Consider the following 18,362-nt stretch of genomic DNA (forward strand, 5'->3'; position numbering starts at 1 on the left):
TATTATTATTATTATTAAACTTGTTGGTTATATGTGTTACTATTATAGCATTTATCTATAATAATAATAATAACTAGAATTGTACATTTCCTAAAGGAAATGTGAATGGGGTTTGCGTGGCAAATCGATGGGGTACAAAATGGTACTAAACTGGGCAATAGCACTTGAAAGGTAAGAAATGGTTAAATTCATGTGTTTATGTGGTTGCTAGGGTAATGTAAATGGTTGCTAGGGTGTGGCAACGCCTTTGTAATAGGTGAAGACGATAGAGATTTGATCAACCTGCATCAAAAGAACCCAAACCCTGTCTTTCTACGATATTCCTGTGCTAAAATATGGCTTGTTTATGTTGTTATATGGTTGTTAGGGGGCCTAAAGTGGTTGCTAGGGAGTTTCTACAAATTTGTTATGTCACTACTTAATACTGACTTGACAGGCGTAGTAAAATGAGCCCACTCTCAAGCTTCTACGACTCTCTAATCTAGATATCAATGTCAGCCATTTTGTGTCCATGTTAAGTCTATGGGGATTTTGGGGGTTACTTTGTTGCCCCTCATGGGGGCAGTGTACCCCCAACCTCTTTGAAAAATCATAGCACACCTCTCCTCAACAGGCCGGTCGATTTGACACCTCACTCATCATTCTAGGGCAAAAAATGCGGCCAGAGTTGCGCGCCGAAGTTTTGAAAAAGTGAACAGTAATAGTAACACTAGAATTGTACATTTCCTAAAGGAAATGTGAATGGGGTTTGCGTGGCAAATCGATGGGGTACAAAATGGTACTAAACTGGGCAAAATAGCAGTAAATGCGGAGAAATGGTTAAATTCATGTGTTTATGTGGTTGCTAGGGTAATGTAAATGGTTGCTAGGGTGTGGCAACGCCTTTGTAATAGGTGAAGACAATAGAGATTTGATCAATCTGCATCAAAAGAACCCAAACCCTGTCTTTCTACGATATTCCTGTGCTACAATATGGCATGTTTATGTTGTTATATGGTTGTTAGGGGGCCTAAAGTGGTTGCTAGGGGGTGTTTACAAATTTGTTATGTCACTACGTAAGACCGACTTGATAGGCGGAGTAAAATGAGCCCACTCCCAAGCTTCTACGACTCTCTAATCTAAATATCAATGTCAGCCATTTTGTGTCCATGTTAAGTCTATGGGGGATTTTGGGGGTTACTTTCTTGCCCCTCATGGGGGCAGTGTACCCCCACCCTCTTTGAAAAATCATAGCACACCTCTCCTCAACAGGCCGGTCGATTTGACACCTCACTCATCATTCTAGGGCAAAAAATGTGGCCGGAGTTGCGCGCCGAAGTTTTGAAAAAGTGAACAGTAATAGTAACACTAGAATTGTACATTTCCTAAAGGAAATGTGAGTGGGGTTTGCGTGGCAAATCGATGGGGTAAAATGTATTTGTTTTGGTAGCTAGGGTGTTCTGAATGGTTGCTAGGGTGTTCTGAGTGGTTGCTAGGTGGTTGCTAAGGTGTCCTAAGTGGTTGCTATGTGGTTGCTAAGGTGTTGCTAGGCGGTTGCTAGGGTGTCGTGAGTGGTTGCTAAGGTGTTGCTAGGCGGTTGCTAGGGTATTCTGAGTGGTTGCTAGGTGGTTGCTAAGGTGTTGCTAGGCGGTTGCTAAGGTGTCCTGAGTGGTTGCTAGGTGGTTGCTAAGGTGTTGCTAGGTGGTTGCTAGGGTATTCTAAGTGGTTGCTAAGGCGTTGCTAGGCGGTTGCTAGGGTGTCCTGAGTGGTTGCTAGGTGGTTGCTAAGGTGTTGCTAGGCGGTTGCTAAGGTGTCCTGAGTGGTTGCTAGGTGGTTGCTAAGGTGTTGCTAGGTGGTTGCTAGGGTATTCTAAGTGGTTGCTAGGCGGTTGCTAGGGTGTCCTGAGTGGCTGCTAGGTGGTTGCTAAGGTGTTGCTAGGTGGTTGCTAGGGTGTTCTGAGTGGTTGCTAGGCGGTTGCTAAGGTGTTGCTAGGTGGTTGCTAGGGTATTCTAAGTGGTTGCTAAGGCGTTGCTAGGGTGTCCTAAGTGGTTGCTAGGTGGTTGCTAAGGTGTTGCTAGGCGGTTGCTAGGGTGTCCTGAGTGGTTGCTAGGTCGTTGCTAAGGTGTTGCTAGGTGGTTGCTAGGGTATTCTAAGTGGTTGCTAAGGCGTTGCTAGGCGGTTGCTAGGGTGTCCTGAGTGGTCGCTAGGCCCTTACTAAGGCGCTACTAGGCGGTTGCTAGGTGGTTGCTAGGCGGTTGCTAGGGTAATTTGGGTGGTTGCTAGGCAGTTGCTAGGGTACCCTGGGTGGTTACTAGGCAAGCCTCACATACATGCCTGATGAAATATTTATACTTAGTGAGCATTTCTAGCAAGTTACAGTACTTGGCTAGTCAATATTAGCATGTAGCTAGTCACTGCTAGCATGTGTAGCATACAGGAAGTTCTGTTTGCTAGCATGAGTCAAACGAGCCAATCCCCAAGTCTCTACGATGTTCTGATGCTGAGATATAGCTGTTGATGAACGGTTGCTAGGGTACTCTCTTTTGTTGCTATGGGCGAGGTTACAGAGTGAACTTGAATGTGGTTGGCTGTCCAAGTCAAATGAGCCAACCCCCAAGTCAATAGGACACTGCTAAGCAAAGATATGCATGTAGAGCAGTTATAATAGCAGTCTATGGGACCAGTTTGGGGGCGTGGCTTGTGAGATTCATTATCATATTGAGATGCTGATTGGTTGTCTGAGTCAGATGAGCCATCCCCCAAGTCAATAGGACACTGCTAAGCAAAGATATGCATGTAGGGCAGTTATAATGGCAGTCTATGGGACCAGTTTGGGGGCGTGGCTTGTGAGATTCATTATCATATTGAGATGCTCATTGGTTGTCTGAGTCAGATGAGCCCACCCCCATGTCTCTATGACACTCCTATGTAATGTTATAGATGTGTGACCTTTATAATGGAAGTCAATGGGATCTGCAATGGGACATCCCACCCCATGTTAAGTCAATGGGGCACTTATTAGGGGTCTTTAAGTGGTTTGGGGGGGCGTGGCTTGTGAGCTTCAAAATCATAATGAGATGCTGATTGGTTGCCTGAGTCAAATGAGCCCACCCCCAAGTCAGTATGACACTGCTATGTACTGTGATTGACATGTGACATTTATAATGGGAGTCAATGTAATGAATGGGAGTCAATGGGCCCATGTTAAGTCAATGGGACCACTTTGGGACGTCCTAGCCCCCCAGGGGTACAACTTATACCCCCCTGCGTGGTATGTTCTCACTTAGGCTGCAACCCCCTACAGCTGTTGCGAATCCCATATTTCTACGAAATTCACACTCGGCGCTGTGATTCGTCAAAGTTCGGCTCAATGTTAAGTCTATGGGATTTTGGGGGGGGTTTTTTGGCCCCTGCGGGGCCAAAAAACCCCCCACCCCTTATAAAAGTCATAGCACACCATTCCCGATAAGACCGGACGATTTGAGCCCACTTTCAAGGGTCTGGGACGAAAGCTGCGGGACGAGTTACGCGCCGAAAAACGTACGGAAGAAGAATAATAATAATAATAATAATAAGTATGGAGAATAACAATAGTGGACTTTGCCTAAGGCAAACCCCACTAACTAGAATTGTACATTTCCTAAAGGAAATGTGAATGGGGTTTGCGTGGCAAATCGATGGGGTACAAAATGGTACTAAACTGGGCAAAATAGCAGTAAATGTGGAGAAATGGTTAAATTCATGTGTTTATGTGGTTGCTAGGGTAATGTAAATGGTTGCTAGGGTGTGGCAACGCCTTTGTAATAGGTGAAGACGATCGAGATTTGATCAACCTGCATCAAAAGAACCCAAACCCTGTCTTTCTACGATATTCCAGTGCTAAAATATGACTTGTTCATGTTGTTTTATGGTTGTTAGGGGGCCTAAAGTGGTTGCTAGGGAGTGTCTACAAATGTGTTATGTCACTACTTAATACCGACTTGATAGGAGGAGTAAAATGAGCCCACTCCCAAGCTTCTACGACTCTCTAATCTAGATATCAATGTCAGCCATTTTGTGTCCATGTTAAGTCAATGGGGATTTTGGGGGGTCACTTTCTTGCCCCTCATGGGGGCAGTGTACCCCCACCCTCTTTGAAAAATCATAGCACACCTCTCCTCAACAGGCCGGTCGATTTGACACCTCACTCATCATTCTAGGGCAAAAAATGCGGCCGGAGTTGCGCGCCGAAGGATTGAAAAAGTGAACAGTAATAGTAACACTAGAATTGTACATTTCCTAAAGGAAATGTGAATGGGGTTTGCGTGGTAAATCGATGGGGTACAAAATGGTACTAAACTGGGCAAAATAGCAGTAAATGTGGAGAAATGGTTAAATTCATGTGTTTATGTGGTTGCTAGGGTAATGTAAATGGTTGCTAGGGTGTTGCTAGGCGGTTGCTAAGGTGTCCTAAGTGGTTGCTAGGTGGTTGCTAAGGTGTTGCTAGGCGGTTGCTAGGGTGTTCTAAGTGGTTGCTAGGTGGTTGCTAAGGTGTTGCTAGGCGGTTGCTAGGGTGTCCTAAGTGGTTGCTAGGTGGTTGCTAAGGTGTTTCTAGGTGGTTGCTAGGGTATTCTAAGTGGTTGCTAAGGCGTTGCTAGGCGGTTGCTAGGGTGTCCTAAGTGGTTGCTAGGTGGTTGCTAAGGTGTTGCTAGGCGGTTGCTATGGTATCCTGAGTGGTTGCTAGGTGGTTGCTAAGGTGTTGCTAGGTGGTTGCTAGGGTGTTCTGAGTGGTTGCTAGGTGGTTGCTAAGGTGTTGCTAGGCGGTTGCTAGGGTGTTCTGAGTGGTTGCTAGGCGGTTGCTAGGGTGTTCTGAGTGGTTGCTAGGTGGTTGCTAGGCAGTTGCTAGGGTGTTCTGAGTGGTTGCTAGGTGGTTGCTAAGGTGTTGCTAGGCGGTTGCTAAGGTGTCCTGAGTGGTTGCTAGGTGGTTGCTAAGGTGTTGCTAGGTGGTTGCTAGGGTATTCTAAGTGGTTGCTAAGGCGTTGCTAGGCGGTTGCTAGGGTGTCCTGAGTGGTCGCTAGGCCCTTACTAACGCGTTACTAGGCGGTTGCTAGGTGGTTGCTAGGCGGTTGCTAGGGTAATTTGGGTGGTTGCTAGGCAGTTGCTTGGGTACCCTGGGTGGTTATTAGGCAAGCCTCACATACATGCCTGATGAAATATTTATACTTAGTAAGCATTTCTAGCAAGTTACAGTACTTGGCTAGTCAATATTAGCATGTAGCTAGTCACTGCTAGCATGTGTAGCATATAGGAAGTTCCGTTTGCTAGCATGAGTCAAACGAGCCAATCCCCAAGTCTCTACAATGTTCTGATACTGAGATATACCTGTTGATGAATGGTTGCTAGGGTACTCTGTTTTGTTGCTATGGGCGAGGTTAAAGAGTGAACTTGAATGTGGTTGGCTGTCCAGGTCAAATGAACCAACCCAAAGTCTCTATGACACTTCTATGTAAAGATATGCATGTAAGCCACTTATAATGACAGTCTATGGGACCAGTTTGGGGGCGTGGCTTGTGAGCTTCATTATCATATTGAGATGCTCATTGGTTTTCTGAGTCAGATGAGCCAACCCCCAAGTCAATAGGACACTGCTTAGCAAAGATATGAATGTAGACCAGTTACAATGGCAGTCTATGGGACCAGTTTGGGGGCGTGGCTTGTGAGCTTCATTATCATATTTAAAAGCTCATTGGTTGTCTGAGTCCAATGAGCCAACCCCTAAGTCTATAGGACACTGTTATGCAAAGTTATGCATGTAGACCAGTTAAAATGGCAGTGAACGGAAGACTTATCAAGGGTATTTAAATGGATTTGGGGGCGTGGCTTATGAGCTTCATTATCATATTGAAAAGCTGATTGGTTGTCTGAGTCTAATGAGTCGACCCCCAAGTCTGTATGACACTGCTATGCAAAGATATGCATCTAGCCCTATTATAATAGAAGTCTATGGGACCAATTTGGGGGCGTGGCTTGTGAGCTTCATTATAATAAAGTGATGCTGATTGGTTGCCTGAGTCAAATGAGCCCACCCCCATGTCTCTATGACACTCCTATGTAATGTTATAGATGTGTGACATTTATAATGGAAGTCAATGGGATCTGCAATGGGACGTCCCACCCCATGTTAAGTCAATGGGGCAGTTATTAAGGGTCTTTAAGTGGTTTGGGGAGGCGTGGCTTGTTAGCTCAAATATCATAATGAGATGCTGATTGGTTGCCTGAGACAAATAAGCCAACCCCCAAGTCAGTATGACACTGCTATGTACTGTGATTGACATATGACATTTATAATGAGAGTCAATGTAATGAATGGGAGTCAATGGGCAATGTAAAGTCAATGGGGACCATTTTGGGACGTCCTGGCACCCCAGGGGAACAAACTATACCCCCTTTCGGGGTATGTTCTCACTTAGGCTGCAACCCCCTACAGATGTTGTGAATCCCATATTTCTATGAAATTCACAATGGACGCAGTGATTGGTTAAAGTTCGGCTCCATGTAAAGTCAATGGAGACTTTGGGACGTCCTAGCTCCCCAGGGGTATAACATTTACTGCCTTTCGGGGTGTGGTTTGAAGCCTCCTATAACCCTCTCGAGATATCGCGAATCCCATGTCTCTACGAATTTCACTGTTGGCGCTACGGCGATTTCCGGGAATAGTATCTTACGAGTGTCTAGAAAATGAATGGGAGTCAATGGGCCAATGTAAGTCAATGGGGACCACTTTGGGACGTCCTAGAGCCCCAGGGGTGCAACTTATAACCCCTTGCGGGGTATGTTCTCACTTAGGCTGCAACCCCCTACAGATGCTGTGAATCCCATATTTCTATGATATTCACACTCGGCGCAGTGATTCGTCAAAGTTCGGCTCAATGTTAAGTCTATGGGATTTTTGGGGGGGTTTTTTGGCCCCTGCGGGGCCAAAAAAACCCCCACCCCTTATAAAAGTCATAGCACACCATTCCCGATAAGACCGCACGATTTGAGCCCACTTTCAAGGGTCTGGGACGAAAGCTGCGGGACTAGTTACGCGCCGAAAAATAGGACGGAAGAAGGAAGAAGAAGAAGAAGAAGAAGAAGGAAGAAGAATAATAAACCACAATAGTAAGAATGGACTTTGCCTATGGCAAACCCCATTAATAACAATAATAGTAGTAGTTGTTGTTATTTATTATTATTAATAAACTGTATTCTTGGTTATATTTATTACTATTATAGCATTTATCATCAACAATATTAAAAATTATTATGGCGATGCGGTGGTGCAGTACGTAGTGCTATCGCCTCACAGCAAGAAGGTTGCTGGTTTGAGCCTTTGCTGGAGCTGTTGGTGTTTGCATGTTCTCCCTGTGTTGGCGTGGGTTTCCTCCAGGTGCTCCTGTTTCCCCCACAAGTCCAAACACATGCGCTATAGGGGGATTGTGTAAGCTTAATTGTCCATAGTGTATGAGTGTGAATGAGTGTGTGGGTGTTTCCAGTCATGGGTTGCAGCTAGAAGGGCATAAAACATATGCTGGATAAATTTGCGGTTCATTCTGCTGTGGCGACCCCGGATTAATAAAGGTACTAAGCTGAAAAGAGAATGAATGAAATAATAATTATTACCAATTATAAATTTGTTTTATAATCAATAATAATGTGTACATTTTTGTCTTCAATATTAAGAATATCAAAGCCTTATAGTAATATATTATTTATTGTTTATCATTATTAATAGTTTGTTGTTTAACAATATTGTTAGTTTTATTTATTATTACTATTATATCATTTATTATCATCATCATCATAATGATGATCATCATTAATAATATAATTTTGTTAGTGTCATAATTAAGAATATCAAACCTAATAATAATAATAAATGTTGCCGTCTATATTATTATTATTATTATTATTATTATTATTAAAAAGTGCTATTTCTTCTTGGTCGATTCTTTACTCCTGATTTTGACTTAATAGATGACATTTTAATGCATGTTTTATAAGTATTACAGGTTGTAATGTCATCATGTCATTTGTATCAAGGATAATGTACAGTTTCAGTTTTTTTCCACCTTTTTTTAAAGGCTTCTAGTTGAGGTTTATTTTTAATTTTCATCATGCATGACTAATTAAATTTGCTGCAGATTTCCCAATTAATACGGTCACATATTTAGCAGACTTGAGCATCACCGCAGGGCATAATTAACATTAAGTTTTAATCACATTGGCTTATCAGTATTGTTTTTGTGTTAATTATAATAGTGAATCTACAGGATTTTCTCCTTATCACTTATTTCGGTTTTCAGATCAAGCACAAAGGGTTTCAGGATTTTCAGAATTTGTGTTCATAAACGTTTCTTTATCCGCATGTTACACTCTTATTATACCCATGCATATAATAATGAAGATTGGAGTGATGATGCTGAAAATGCATGAATATTTACATTTTAATACACAGTGCTGATCATAAATGAGCACACCCTGATTTGAAAAGGAATATTGACATTATATTTTGATGCATTTTAAATAAAAGCAGTTTTATTATTATTAACAGTTAGATCCATTAAAATAAGAGTTTGCTCACAGAACATCTACAGGAATAGAAAGAAAATGCATTTTAAATACAATCAGAATGTTGCAAAGTAAATTACAAACTAGTTTCTGTTGAGTTTTTATTTATTTTAATGTTTAAAATTTTTATTTTATCCCAAAATATTTGTGCATTAATTAACATTATTGTAGGACTGATCTTTTTTTTTTTTTTTTTTTTTTGTTAGATTAGTTGATCAGTTTTGACTTTGGTAATCTAATATGTATATGCACAAATGATAATATTGTAAAGTAACCTGTAGAAAATATTAACGTGAAAGGGAGATGTGTGAGGGCTAAACTCATTTTAGCTCAGCTATTGCATACCCAAATGAGAATAGAAGTTTTGTAATTTAATGTTTCACATTTTGACAACATTTTGGAGGAACACACGTGCAGCCTTGAGCAGAATGTAAACATTAAGCCAATGTATGTTTTCTACACGTTCAAAGTTCATGGATTTAAGGGGTCGTGTGTATGTATATCCCCGGTTATTTACTTTTCTGTGAAATAATCAGGAGCATTTATTTTATTTCTTTTATATATATATATATATATATATATATATATATATATATATATATATATATATATATATATATATATATATATATATATATATATATATATATATATAAATTTATTATTATTATTATTATGTTTAAATACTTACGCAAGTTAAGTGAAAGCCAGCTTTGTCAATTCCACCATATGTACAGGACATATAGAGAATGGAAATTGCGTTACTCAGACCCTATAGGTGCCTAACATATAATATGAATTCAAAAAGTAGAGTTTTAGGAAAATTTACAATTATGCATGAAATGTGATCTAAAAATAAACCCAAGATGCAGTCTACAAATATACTAAAGAATACGTAAGCCTTTGAAAAGCTCTTTTACTCGTGCAATTAATGTCTAACCTAATGATTTGGGAGATTTATATTTTTCAATGCTATTTAGGATAAATATAATGTAAATTAGGACGCAGAAAAAGTGTTGCATGCAGGACTGTTGCAAACAATTTATTTGTTGAATTTAAACAAACAAATTAAGTTTAATGTTCAACTTAATTTTGTTTGTTTAAATTCAGCATAAATAAATTGTTTACAACCACTTAACGCAAAAAAATTGAGTAAATCCAAGGAATTGTTTCTGAATATTTTTTTTTGAGGTTAGTTTTTGTTTTAAATTAAAGTTTAGTTTATTTAATTAATTAGTCCTTCGTTACATTAGACACTCCAAACTTTTTTGTTCATCTTCCTTTAGTATTTGAGCCTTCAGGAATCTGTTTGCATGTTTTAATTAGGATTGGTTGTGTTCAGCACTTTGGGCAAAGCAGTGTTGTAAATGTGCTGTATGAAACCACAAACTGCTACAAACAATTGTTTATTTATTTATTTTTTAAAGCATCTGTTAAATGATGGTAAATGTGTGTCTGCATTACAGGAGACTGGTGTGCCGGTGAACGTCTCTGTTCGGTTGCAGCTCAACCTTTTCTTAAAGAAAGTTTCGGGAATCTCGTAAGTAGAAAACTACACACTCCTGTAGGTTGATGAAAATGGCAAATAATATATAATTTTAGCCAGTTAAGTTTATTTATTTTTTTAATTGATTTTAATTAGTTTTTAATTTTACTTTATTATTTGTTTGTTATGTTGCTTTTGTGCATTTATGTATTTTTTAGTGCACTAATATTTTTTTTTTACATTATTGCTCGTTTTATTTACAGCCCATTACTCTTTTCTTTATCTCTTTATTACTGGAAATACCAAGTTGTATTATTTCATTGAACTTAATCTTGGTTTTTGGTCTCTGGTTAGTTGCTTTGCTAAAACGGTTTTAAAGAATTGCGTTTGTTGTGACCCCTATTAATTATAAAAAATCTTCAAGTCTGACACGTCTTTGAGACAAAAAATAAACTGCACTAAATGAAGATGAGTGTCCAACAATGAAAATGAATCACTCGCATGCTGTTTATATATTAAGAATTTATTATTATTATTATTATTATTATTATTATTATTTATCAATATTATTATTATTATTATTGTTTATTATTATTATTATTATTATTATTTTATTATTATTTATCAATATTATTATTATTTTATTATTATTTATCAATATTATTATTATTTTATTATTATTTATCAATATTATTATTATTATTATTGTTTATTATTATTATTATTATTATTATTATTATTGTTATTACTATTATTATTATATTAGTTAATTAATTTATTATTATTATTATTATTATTATTATTATTATTATTTTATTTATTTATTTTTTTTCATTTTCAAATTTTCATTTTGGTGGTCACAACAATGTACACTCAGGAAAAAAGGTACACCTTGGTACAAAGAATGCTCCTTAAGCAACAGATTTGTACCTTTGTGAAAATTGTACCCTAAATAGTACAGAAAAATTCCTCTTATGATACTGTTCTCTACCTTTTTATGGAACAATTGAAATGAAGGTACACAATTGTTCTCATTCAAAAGGTACAAATTAGGCCCACATGGAATCTGCATGTGCAGATTTCCACAGATTTTTAGCCCATCATTAATTATTTTATTTACTTGAGTAAATGTGTGAATCTTTTTATTCAGTTTTTAAATTAATTTCAGTAATATTATTGACTAATGTGAAAATGTTCATCTGATTTATGCACAATGCAGTTTGTACAGTAATATTTTCGGTCTTTTAGTAGATATATAAGAGACTTGATTTGTTTACAAATAAGTGGATCTAATTGGATTTGCATTTTAAACAAAATAAAAGTTTAAAAGGTATTACTTTCTATTTCACGTATTAAGGTTTTAGTTATGATACTCCCAAAATAATTCAGCAGAAATCCACAGACTTTTAGCAAAATTCTCGGCAGAAATAGCAAAAAATGTCTGCAGATTCCATCTGGCCCTACATATTACAATATCTATAAATTAATATTACTGGAAAGGCGAAGTGATTTTATGATTAATTTCCTTATTAAAACATGAATCATCCTTTAAAAGCATGCGTTTAAAGAAAATCATAAACATTTAAGTTCTGTAATACAATACAACTGGTAAAACAAAATTATTGGTGTTGTAAACTAAACATTTAAAGCATTTTTAATAAACATTTAGTGAGCGTTTTATGATAATTACAGCTTCATTGATCTCCGCACATTTTGGCATTTGCTTTCCACTACACACAAGAGCTGGCAAAAGTCCTGCATATGCAGTGTTCATGCAGACATTAAGTATTGTAAAACTGATCAAACATTGTGCACATCTCGTTATAATAATTTTAAAATGGAAATAGAGGGGTGCAAAATTAAGTAAAATAACTTTTACGTGAATAAAAAGGTATTGTGTGGACAATGGATAGTGTTATTTTAGATGTGAGAATGTACTGCTGTAGCATGTGTGGGAAAATTGTTGTGGAATGTTCAGCAAAAAGCTCTTGATTTGTGTTAAAGTGTTTTATTGTTATTGAATAAGTTGGATTTTCACAATTTTTATTTTTATTATTAATTTTTTTTAACATTGTTTAAAAATGTGTTTGATTTATACTTCCTGAAAATGACACATTTTGAATTTAGGAAAAAGCCTTTTAAATAGTTCTTGAAGGAGCACATTTGACACTGTCTGTACAAAGTGTCTCGTCACTGTAGTGATGCCTTCATGGATCTGATTTGTCTCTTTGATGAAGGCACAATATTGAATCTGCAGGTTTTAAAAACCCAAAGGTACATTTTGGTTTCCCATGATGCAAATCATGTCCTTAAAGGTACAAACTGCAACAGTACAACATTGTTTCTTTGTCTTAAGGTACAATTCTGTCCCATAAAAAGGTGCTGCTCCAGTGACAAGGGTTTGTAGCTTCTTTGGTACAATGTACCATTTTTTTATTCTGAGAGTGTGTATATAAGGTACAATTCTGAGAACAAGTAAATAAATAGTAAAAGAATTGACAAGGTTAGTGTTACTCATGTTTCTCCAACATCAGACTTCAAACTACAGTTTTTTTTTTTTTATTAGAGGAATAAAAACCTAAAAACAGCCTGTTTGAGAGATCCGACCGCTCTCTCCTGCTCTTGTGAAATGTTTGTTTTCAGTCTCTCTCTCTCTCTCACTGCTGTCTGCTGTGCTTTTGCTTGTTTCAGAGAAACAGGGAATATAGCGGAGGTGGTGATGCCCATGCTGTGGTTTGAAGAGGTGAGCTGAAACGGAACACTACAACATAAATCCAACACCTGAAAATGTCCATTGCAAGGGTGTAAAACTGATTGAAATGACATGCAATGAACATTTGCTGTGTTTTATCCCATTTCAGCGAGAATATTTATCTATTTTTTTTTATATATAAATGAAAGTCATTTTTATCATTTGTGGTATTAAAGTAATTTAAGGAAGCAAACCAATTATGTTTTTTTGATGAATGGTTAATTTCACTTTAAAGCTGAAATCTGACTTACATTAGCTGAAGTTGTGAAAAGGTTTTCTTAAGAAATAAAAAAGTAGCTTTTTTTGCAAATAAAATAATTGAATATCCTTGTCAAAAGTGGAAAATCACCATAACTTTTTAAAAGGTACCTTGTATCTTTCCAAAATGAATATAATTATACATAATGCCATGTGAAAAATACAAAATAATTACATGTCTCCTGTGAGCAGCTGAATCCTATGATTCAACTGAATCAAAACTAACCACGTTTTAACCAAACATCAGTCAATTACTGATGTGTGACAATCTACATTTGTAAAAGCGCTGTAGAAATAGATGAATTAAATTAAATATTTAAATGCTTTAAATAATTTTTGTACAAATTTGTTTAATTTTCACATTTTCTTATTAATACTCTTTATTTAATAACTAAAATGTATGTATTTTTATTATTAGATAATTTTATCTGATTTAATTTTTATTAATTAGATTTTTCTATTTTTAATTTTACTTTTTTTTTTTTTTTTATGATTCTATTTTTATTTTCTTTTTCTTCAATAATTTCACAATACAATCAGTTTACACATTTTACCTCCTTTAAACATCCCCTTATCCCTCCCCTACAGCGGCGGTACTGTCATTGAGTATTGCTATTGTAGACCCTGTAAATACAAATACTTATTAAACTCCATAGGAACAGTAACAATACAATAATACATAAATAATTTTAAAAGAGATATATATATATATATATATATATATATATATATATATATATATATATATATATATATATATATATATATATATATATATATATATATATATATATATATATAATTACATTTTTGGTGTGCGTCTCACCACAATGGCCTTATTCCTTCTCGAAAAATGGCAAGTAATTTCCCCATCTTCTCTGATAAACATCCACTTTATCTAGTATTCTATGTTATTTTTTCATATGCTGCCACCTTCCTCAGTTCTGTAACCCATTCTTGAAATGATGGTGGACCCACTGAGCACCATCCCCTCATAATAACTTGTCTTCCAATCAAAATACTCAATTGAATCCATTCACACCTTCACACCATTTCCCAATACAAGCGGGTCTCCTAATATATCTGTTTATTTACTTCTATCATGACATTAGATTTACACCTGATTAATACCGCTATTTTCTTTTTCACAACTGTGAAGCTGCTCAATAAATAAGTGCACTGACTTGCATTGAAGAAAGTCTCATTATACCAAAGCAAGGGTGTCCAAACTCTGTCCTGGAGGGCCGGTGTCCTGCATGATTTTTGTTCCAACTCAATTTAAACACCTGAACCAGCTAATCAAGCTCTTTCTAGGTATACTAGAAACCTCCAGGCAGGTGTGTTAAAGGAAGTTGGAGCTAAACTGTGCAGGACACCGGCCCTCCAGAACCGAGTTTGCACACCCCTGTACTGAAGTGTGAATTTTATTTCTGTGTTTGTCAGAGCGGCTACATCGACGGACCCGTCCTGCACACGTTTCGCACCAATCTGGTGGTTCTGCCAAAGGTCATGGAGTACATGCAGTACATCTTCATCGCTCTCGGCCTCGCTGCCATCCTGACTGCTGTCATATTATTCCTCACCGATAAGGTACGAGACTTTTATACGCATGATCAGTTTCACTAATCACCTTTCCTCCAGAGAGGGCTTCACAGATGCGCTTTGGCGTTTCAGCAGGTAAGGTTGGTTCATAGGAAAATATGAAATATGCTCATTTTACTCTCCCATACACTGTAAATGTAAGTTATCAGTTGTGTGTATTTTGTGATTCGTGGTTTTATTTATGCTTTTGAATTGCATTATGGGAGCTTGATCTTCTTTTCAAGCTAAAAAGTGGCTTTGAAGGTTGAAAATAGTGCCTTTCATTGTCGTGTGTGGTAGTCTGCAGTGCTATATTGTCTGGTGTTGTATATTACGCTGAAGAAACCTTGCAATAAACAACAGAAAAATCTACTGGTGGTTCTACAGGCTTATTTCTCTAGATATTATTATTTATTTTATACATTATTATCTCAAACAGCTAAAATGTCAAGTCGCTTTGTAAACTGGAGTTTGTCAACTGCCTGTTGACGGAGCAGAGATCAACATCCCATAATGCAATTCACAACCGTAAATAAACCCGAAATTTGGAAACTGTTCATTAACAGATTTTTCTTCAGTGTAGTTAAACAGTTTTACCACTTTTTTTTAATCCATTCTGCAAATTTCTGAATCTAACAGGAGCATTTTTTTTTAGCTTAGCTTAGCATAGATCATTGAATCTGATTAGACCATTAGCATCTCTCAAAAAATGGCCAAAGAATTTGATCATTTTACTAATGTAAGAGGACCTATTATTTAATAAAGACTTATTTAATAAACACAGGGGTGTCCAAACTCGGTCCTGGAGGGCCGGTGTCCTGGAGAGTTTAGCTCCAACCCTAATCAAACACACCTGAAGCAGCTAATTTTATTTTTTAATAAATAAAAAAATTCTAAATCATGAACAAAGTAACAGTTTTGTTACACTCCCTCCAAATCGTACACTGTTATAAAAACCTCCTGGTTGCCTTAAATTAAGTTGAATTAAATTAACCTTGAGTCCATTGAATTTATATCATGTTAAACTGACTTAATTTTATAAGTTATGCAATCTGTTTAAAGTTAAAACATAATTAACTTGGTTTAAAAAGTTATAATGAACTAAAGGCTCGTACACACTGGGTGCTTTTCGTTTTGGTTCATCAGTGTTTTACGAGGTGTTTTTCGGGATTCAAACCCAAGCGATTTTTTTTTTTTTTTTTTTTTTTTTTAATTATTTTTTTTTATTTATTTATTTATTTTTTCATTTTATTTTATATATATATATATATATATATATATATATATATATATATATATATATATATATATATATATATATATATATATATATATATATATATAATTTTTATTTATTTATTTTTTTTATTCATTTATTTTTTTTATTGTTTAGTTATTTTATTTATTTATTTTTTTCCTCCACTGGCGTCGAGCAGAAGAGTGTGCAAAATTACCCATTGACAGGAAGTTAGATGGCGCTACACACCTTTAAGCTTCTGACACCCCGCTTTTAACACAGAAGACGACAGATAGTTGACACGGCGAATCGAGCAAGCATGGCTGGTTCTAGTAGCAGCTCTAGTGGTAAAGAAATGGTTATAATTTACCAGAGAAATAAGCAGCTCCACGTTTATATCACCTCTGGGCATCTTCTTCAGTTTGCGCTCACATTGACAGTTGAACTTATGGAGTCCCTAAAAACACATGGTGGTGGAAATAAAAAATAGCTAATATTATGAATATTTTGCTAAATCTGAGCTTAGTGTTTTGTTTAACTGGAAACCGCAAAAGAAAAATGTTTTGGAGCCGCAACCGACTGTGTGAGCTGTAAATCGGAAAATTATTGACACTCTTTAGTCAATTTTGTGTGAGATGCTAACGGTCTAATCTGATTCAATGATCTATGCTAAGCTAAAAGTGCTCTTGCTAGACCTAGAGATCTGCTAAATGGCTTCAAACATGGTAAATCTTGACTGTTTAACTGTAGGAGAGTGTAAAATTGGCATATCCCCCCCCCTTCAAAAAAAGTCCCATAAACACCTTTAATACTCTTTTATCACCCATTTTAACACTCTGCATGGGACTCGATGGCTATCATTCAAACGTTTGCATGGTTTGTTTTACAGAAAGTCTGGAAAAAGTCTTCACAAACTCTCACACAAGCGGTCAGCACCAGAGTTTATGTATGCATATCCAACAAGCAAAGACAAGTGCAATCAAACGTGTCTTGTGTGTGTGCGGTTGAAGATGATCATTTACCCTTTCGTTATTTTTCTAATATTTTCCAAGTGCTATTCAATAGCTGGAACACCTTTCTGATCATCATAGTTTTGATAACTCATCTCTAATAACTGATTTCTTTTCTCTTTGTCATGATGACAGCACATAATATTAGACTAGATATTCTTCAAGACACTAGTGTTCAGCTTAAAGTGACATTTAAAGGCTCACCTAGATTCATTAGGCAAGTCGTAAGTGTAATTAAGTGTATGTGTGTAATTGTGTTAAATTAGGCAGGCAAGTAAGTAGGTAAATAAGTAGGCAAGCAGGTAGGCAAGTAGGTAGGTATGCAAGTAGGCAAGTACGCACGCCGGCAAGTAAGTAGGCAAATAACTAAGTAGGCAGGCATAGTAAGTAGGCAGGTAAGTAGGTAAGCAAGTAGGCCAGTAAGTAGGTTGGCTAGTAAGTAAGTAGGCAGGTAAGGAAGTAGGTAAGCAGGCAAGTAAGTAGGCAAATAAGTAGGCAAGTAGGTAGGCCAGTAAGTAAGTAGGCAGGTAAGGAAGTAGGTAAGTAGGCAAATAAGTAGGTAAGTAGGCAAGTAAGTAGGCAGGCTAGGAAGTAAGTTGGCCAGTAAGAAAGTAGGCAGGCAGGCGTGTGTGTGTCTGTCTATATAAGTGTGTGTTTAAGTTGTTGTTGTTGGACAGTTGTTAGTTTATTTTGCTAGTGTTTCTGGAGTGCTTGTTCTGCAGTAGTGAGGATGTTCTTTAATTGCTGTGGCTTTTATTTATGCAGATAGTTTAGTTATAGCTTGTTCCGCAGTTGTGTAATTAATTAAACATAAATATAAAATAATAATACACGAGTAAGTGAGTTTCCAGAATAACAATAAAATCTGAAATGTCTTTGCTGTTTAACAGCACTTGGGAAATATTTAGAATAATTAATATTTCATAGTAGGGTGAGTTTTGTCTTCAACTGCATATTTGTGATTTTGATTTCAAATCTCTTAAATTGCTTATTTAAATGACACCATAAATGACAGTAAAGACTGATTAATATTATCCCTCATAATGCATTCAACATGCTTTTTACATGATATAAAATATAGCTAATGTAATGCACTAATCTTTTAAATAAAATTATCCATCATTTTTGACCTGAACATATTCTTTACCTTTAGTGTCAAATACTTTTCTAAAAAGACAAACTTATACTAAATTTCTGACCCTATTGCCAATGATTTTAGTTAATCAGCATGTATACGTTTATGTATACATTTAATAATGAACCATGTCAGTGTTGTAAATGTATTCATTTTATAAAAGTGTATTTAATGTAATCATTATGTAGGATTAACTATATATTATATTTTATTAATTTTAATATATATATATATATATATATATATGGTGAAATTTTGGTAACATTCATAACTTTATTATTATTATTTTTTTATCTTATTACATTTAGTTGTTTTTTATTAATTTATTCATTTTA

General features: G+C 36.2%; 2 protein-coding genes across 5 annotated transcripts in view; both read left to right on the forward strand.

Moving 5' to 3' along the window:
- Window positions 1-18,362, forward strand: part of myo18b (myosin XVIIIB) — a 673,005-nt gene that overhangs the window by 300,331 nt on the left and 354,312 nt on the right. The window lies entirely within an intron of this gene.
- scarb1 (scavenger receptor class B, member 1) overlaps window positions 1-18,362 on the forward strand; it is a 47,524-nt gene that overhangs the window by 24,459 nt on the left and 4,703 nt on the right. For 2 of the 4 annotated variants that reach the window (NM_198921.2, XM_009305694.3), the window contains exons 9-11: window positions 10,035-10,108; window positions 12,746-12,797; window positions 14,508-14,654. In NM_198921.2, the coding sequence (NP_944603.2) occupies window positions 10,035-10,108; window positions 12,746-12,797; window positions 14,508-14,654 (273 nt within the window). Of the gene's footprint in view, window positions 1-10,034; window positions 10,109-12,745; window positions 12,798-14,507; window positions 14,655-16,771; window positions 16,829-18,362 lie in introns of all 4 variants that reach the window. The other 2 variants (XM_017357939.4, XM_017357940.4) reach the window with 2 other exon arrangements.

The sequence above is a fragment of the Danio rerio genome, chromosome 10, assembly GCF_049306965.1.
Source record: "Danio rerio strain Tuebingen ecotype United States chromosome 10, GRCz12tu, whole genome shotgun sequence".
In the NCBI taxonomy this organism is placed as follows: domain Eukaryota; kingdom Metazoa; phylum Chordata; class Actinopteri; order Cypriniformes; family Danionidae; genus Danio; species Danio rerio.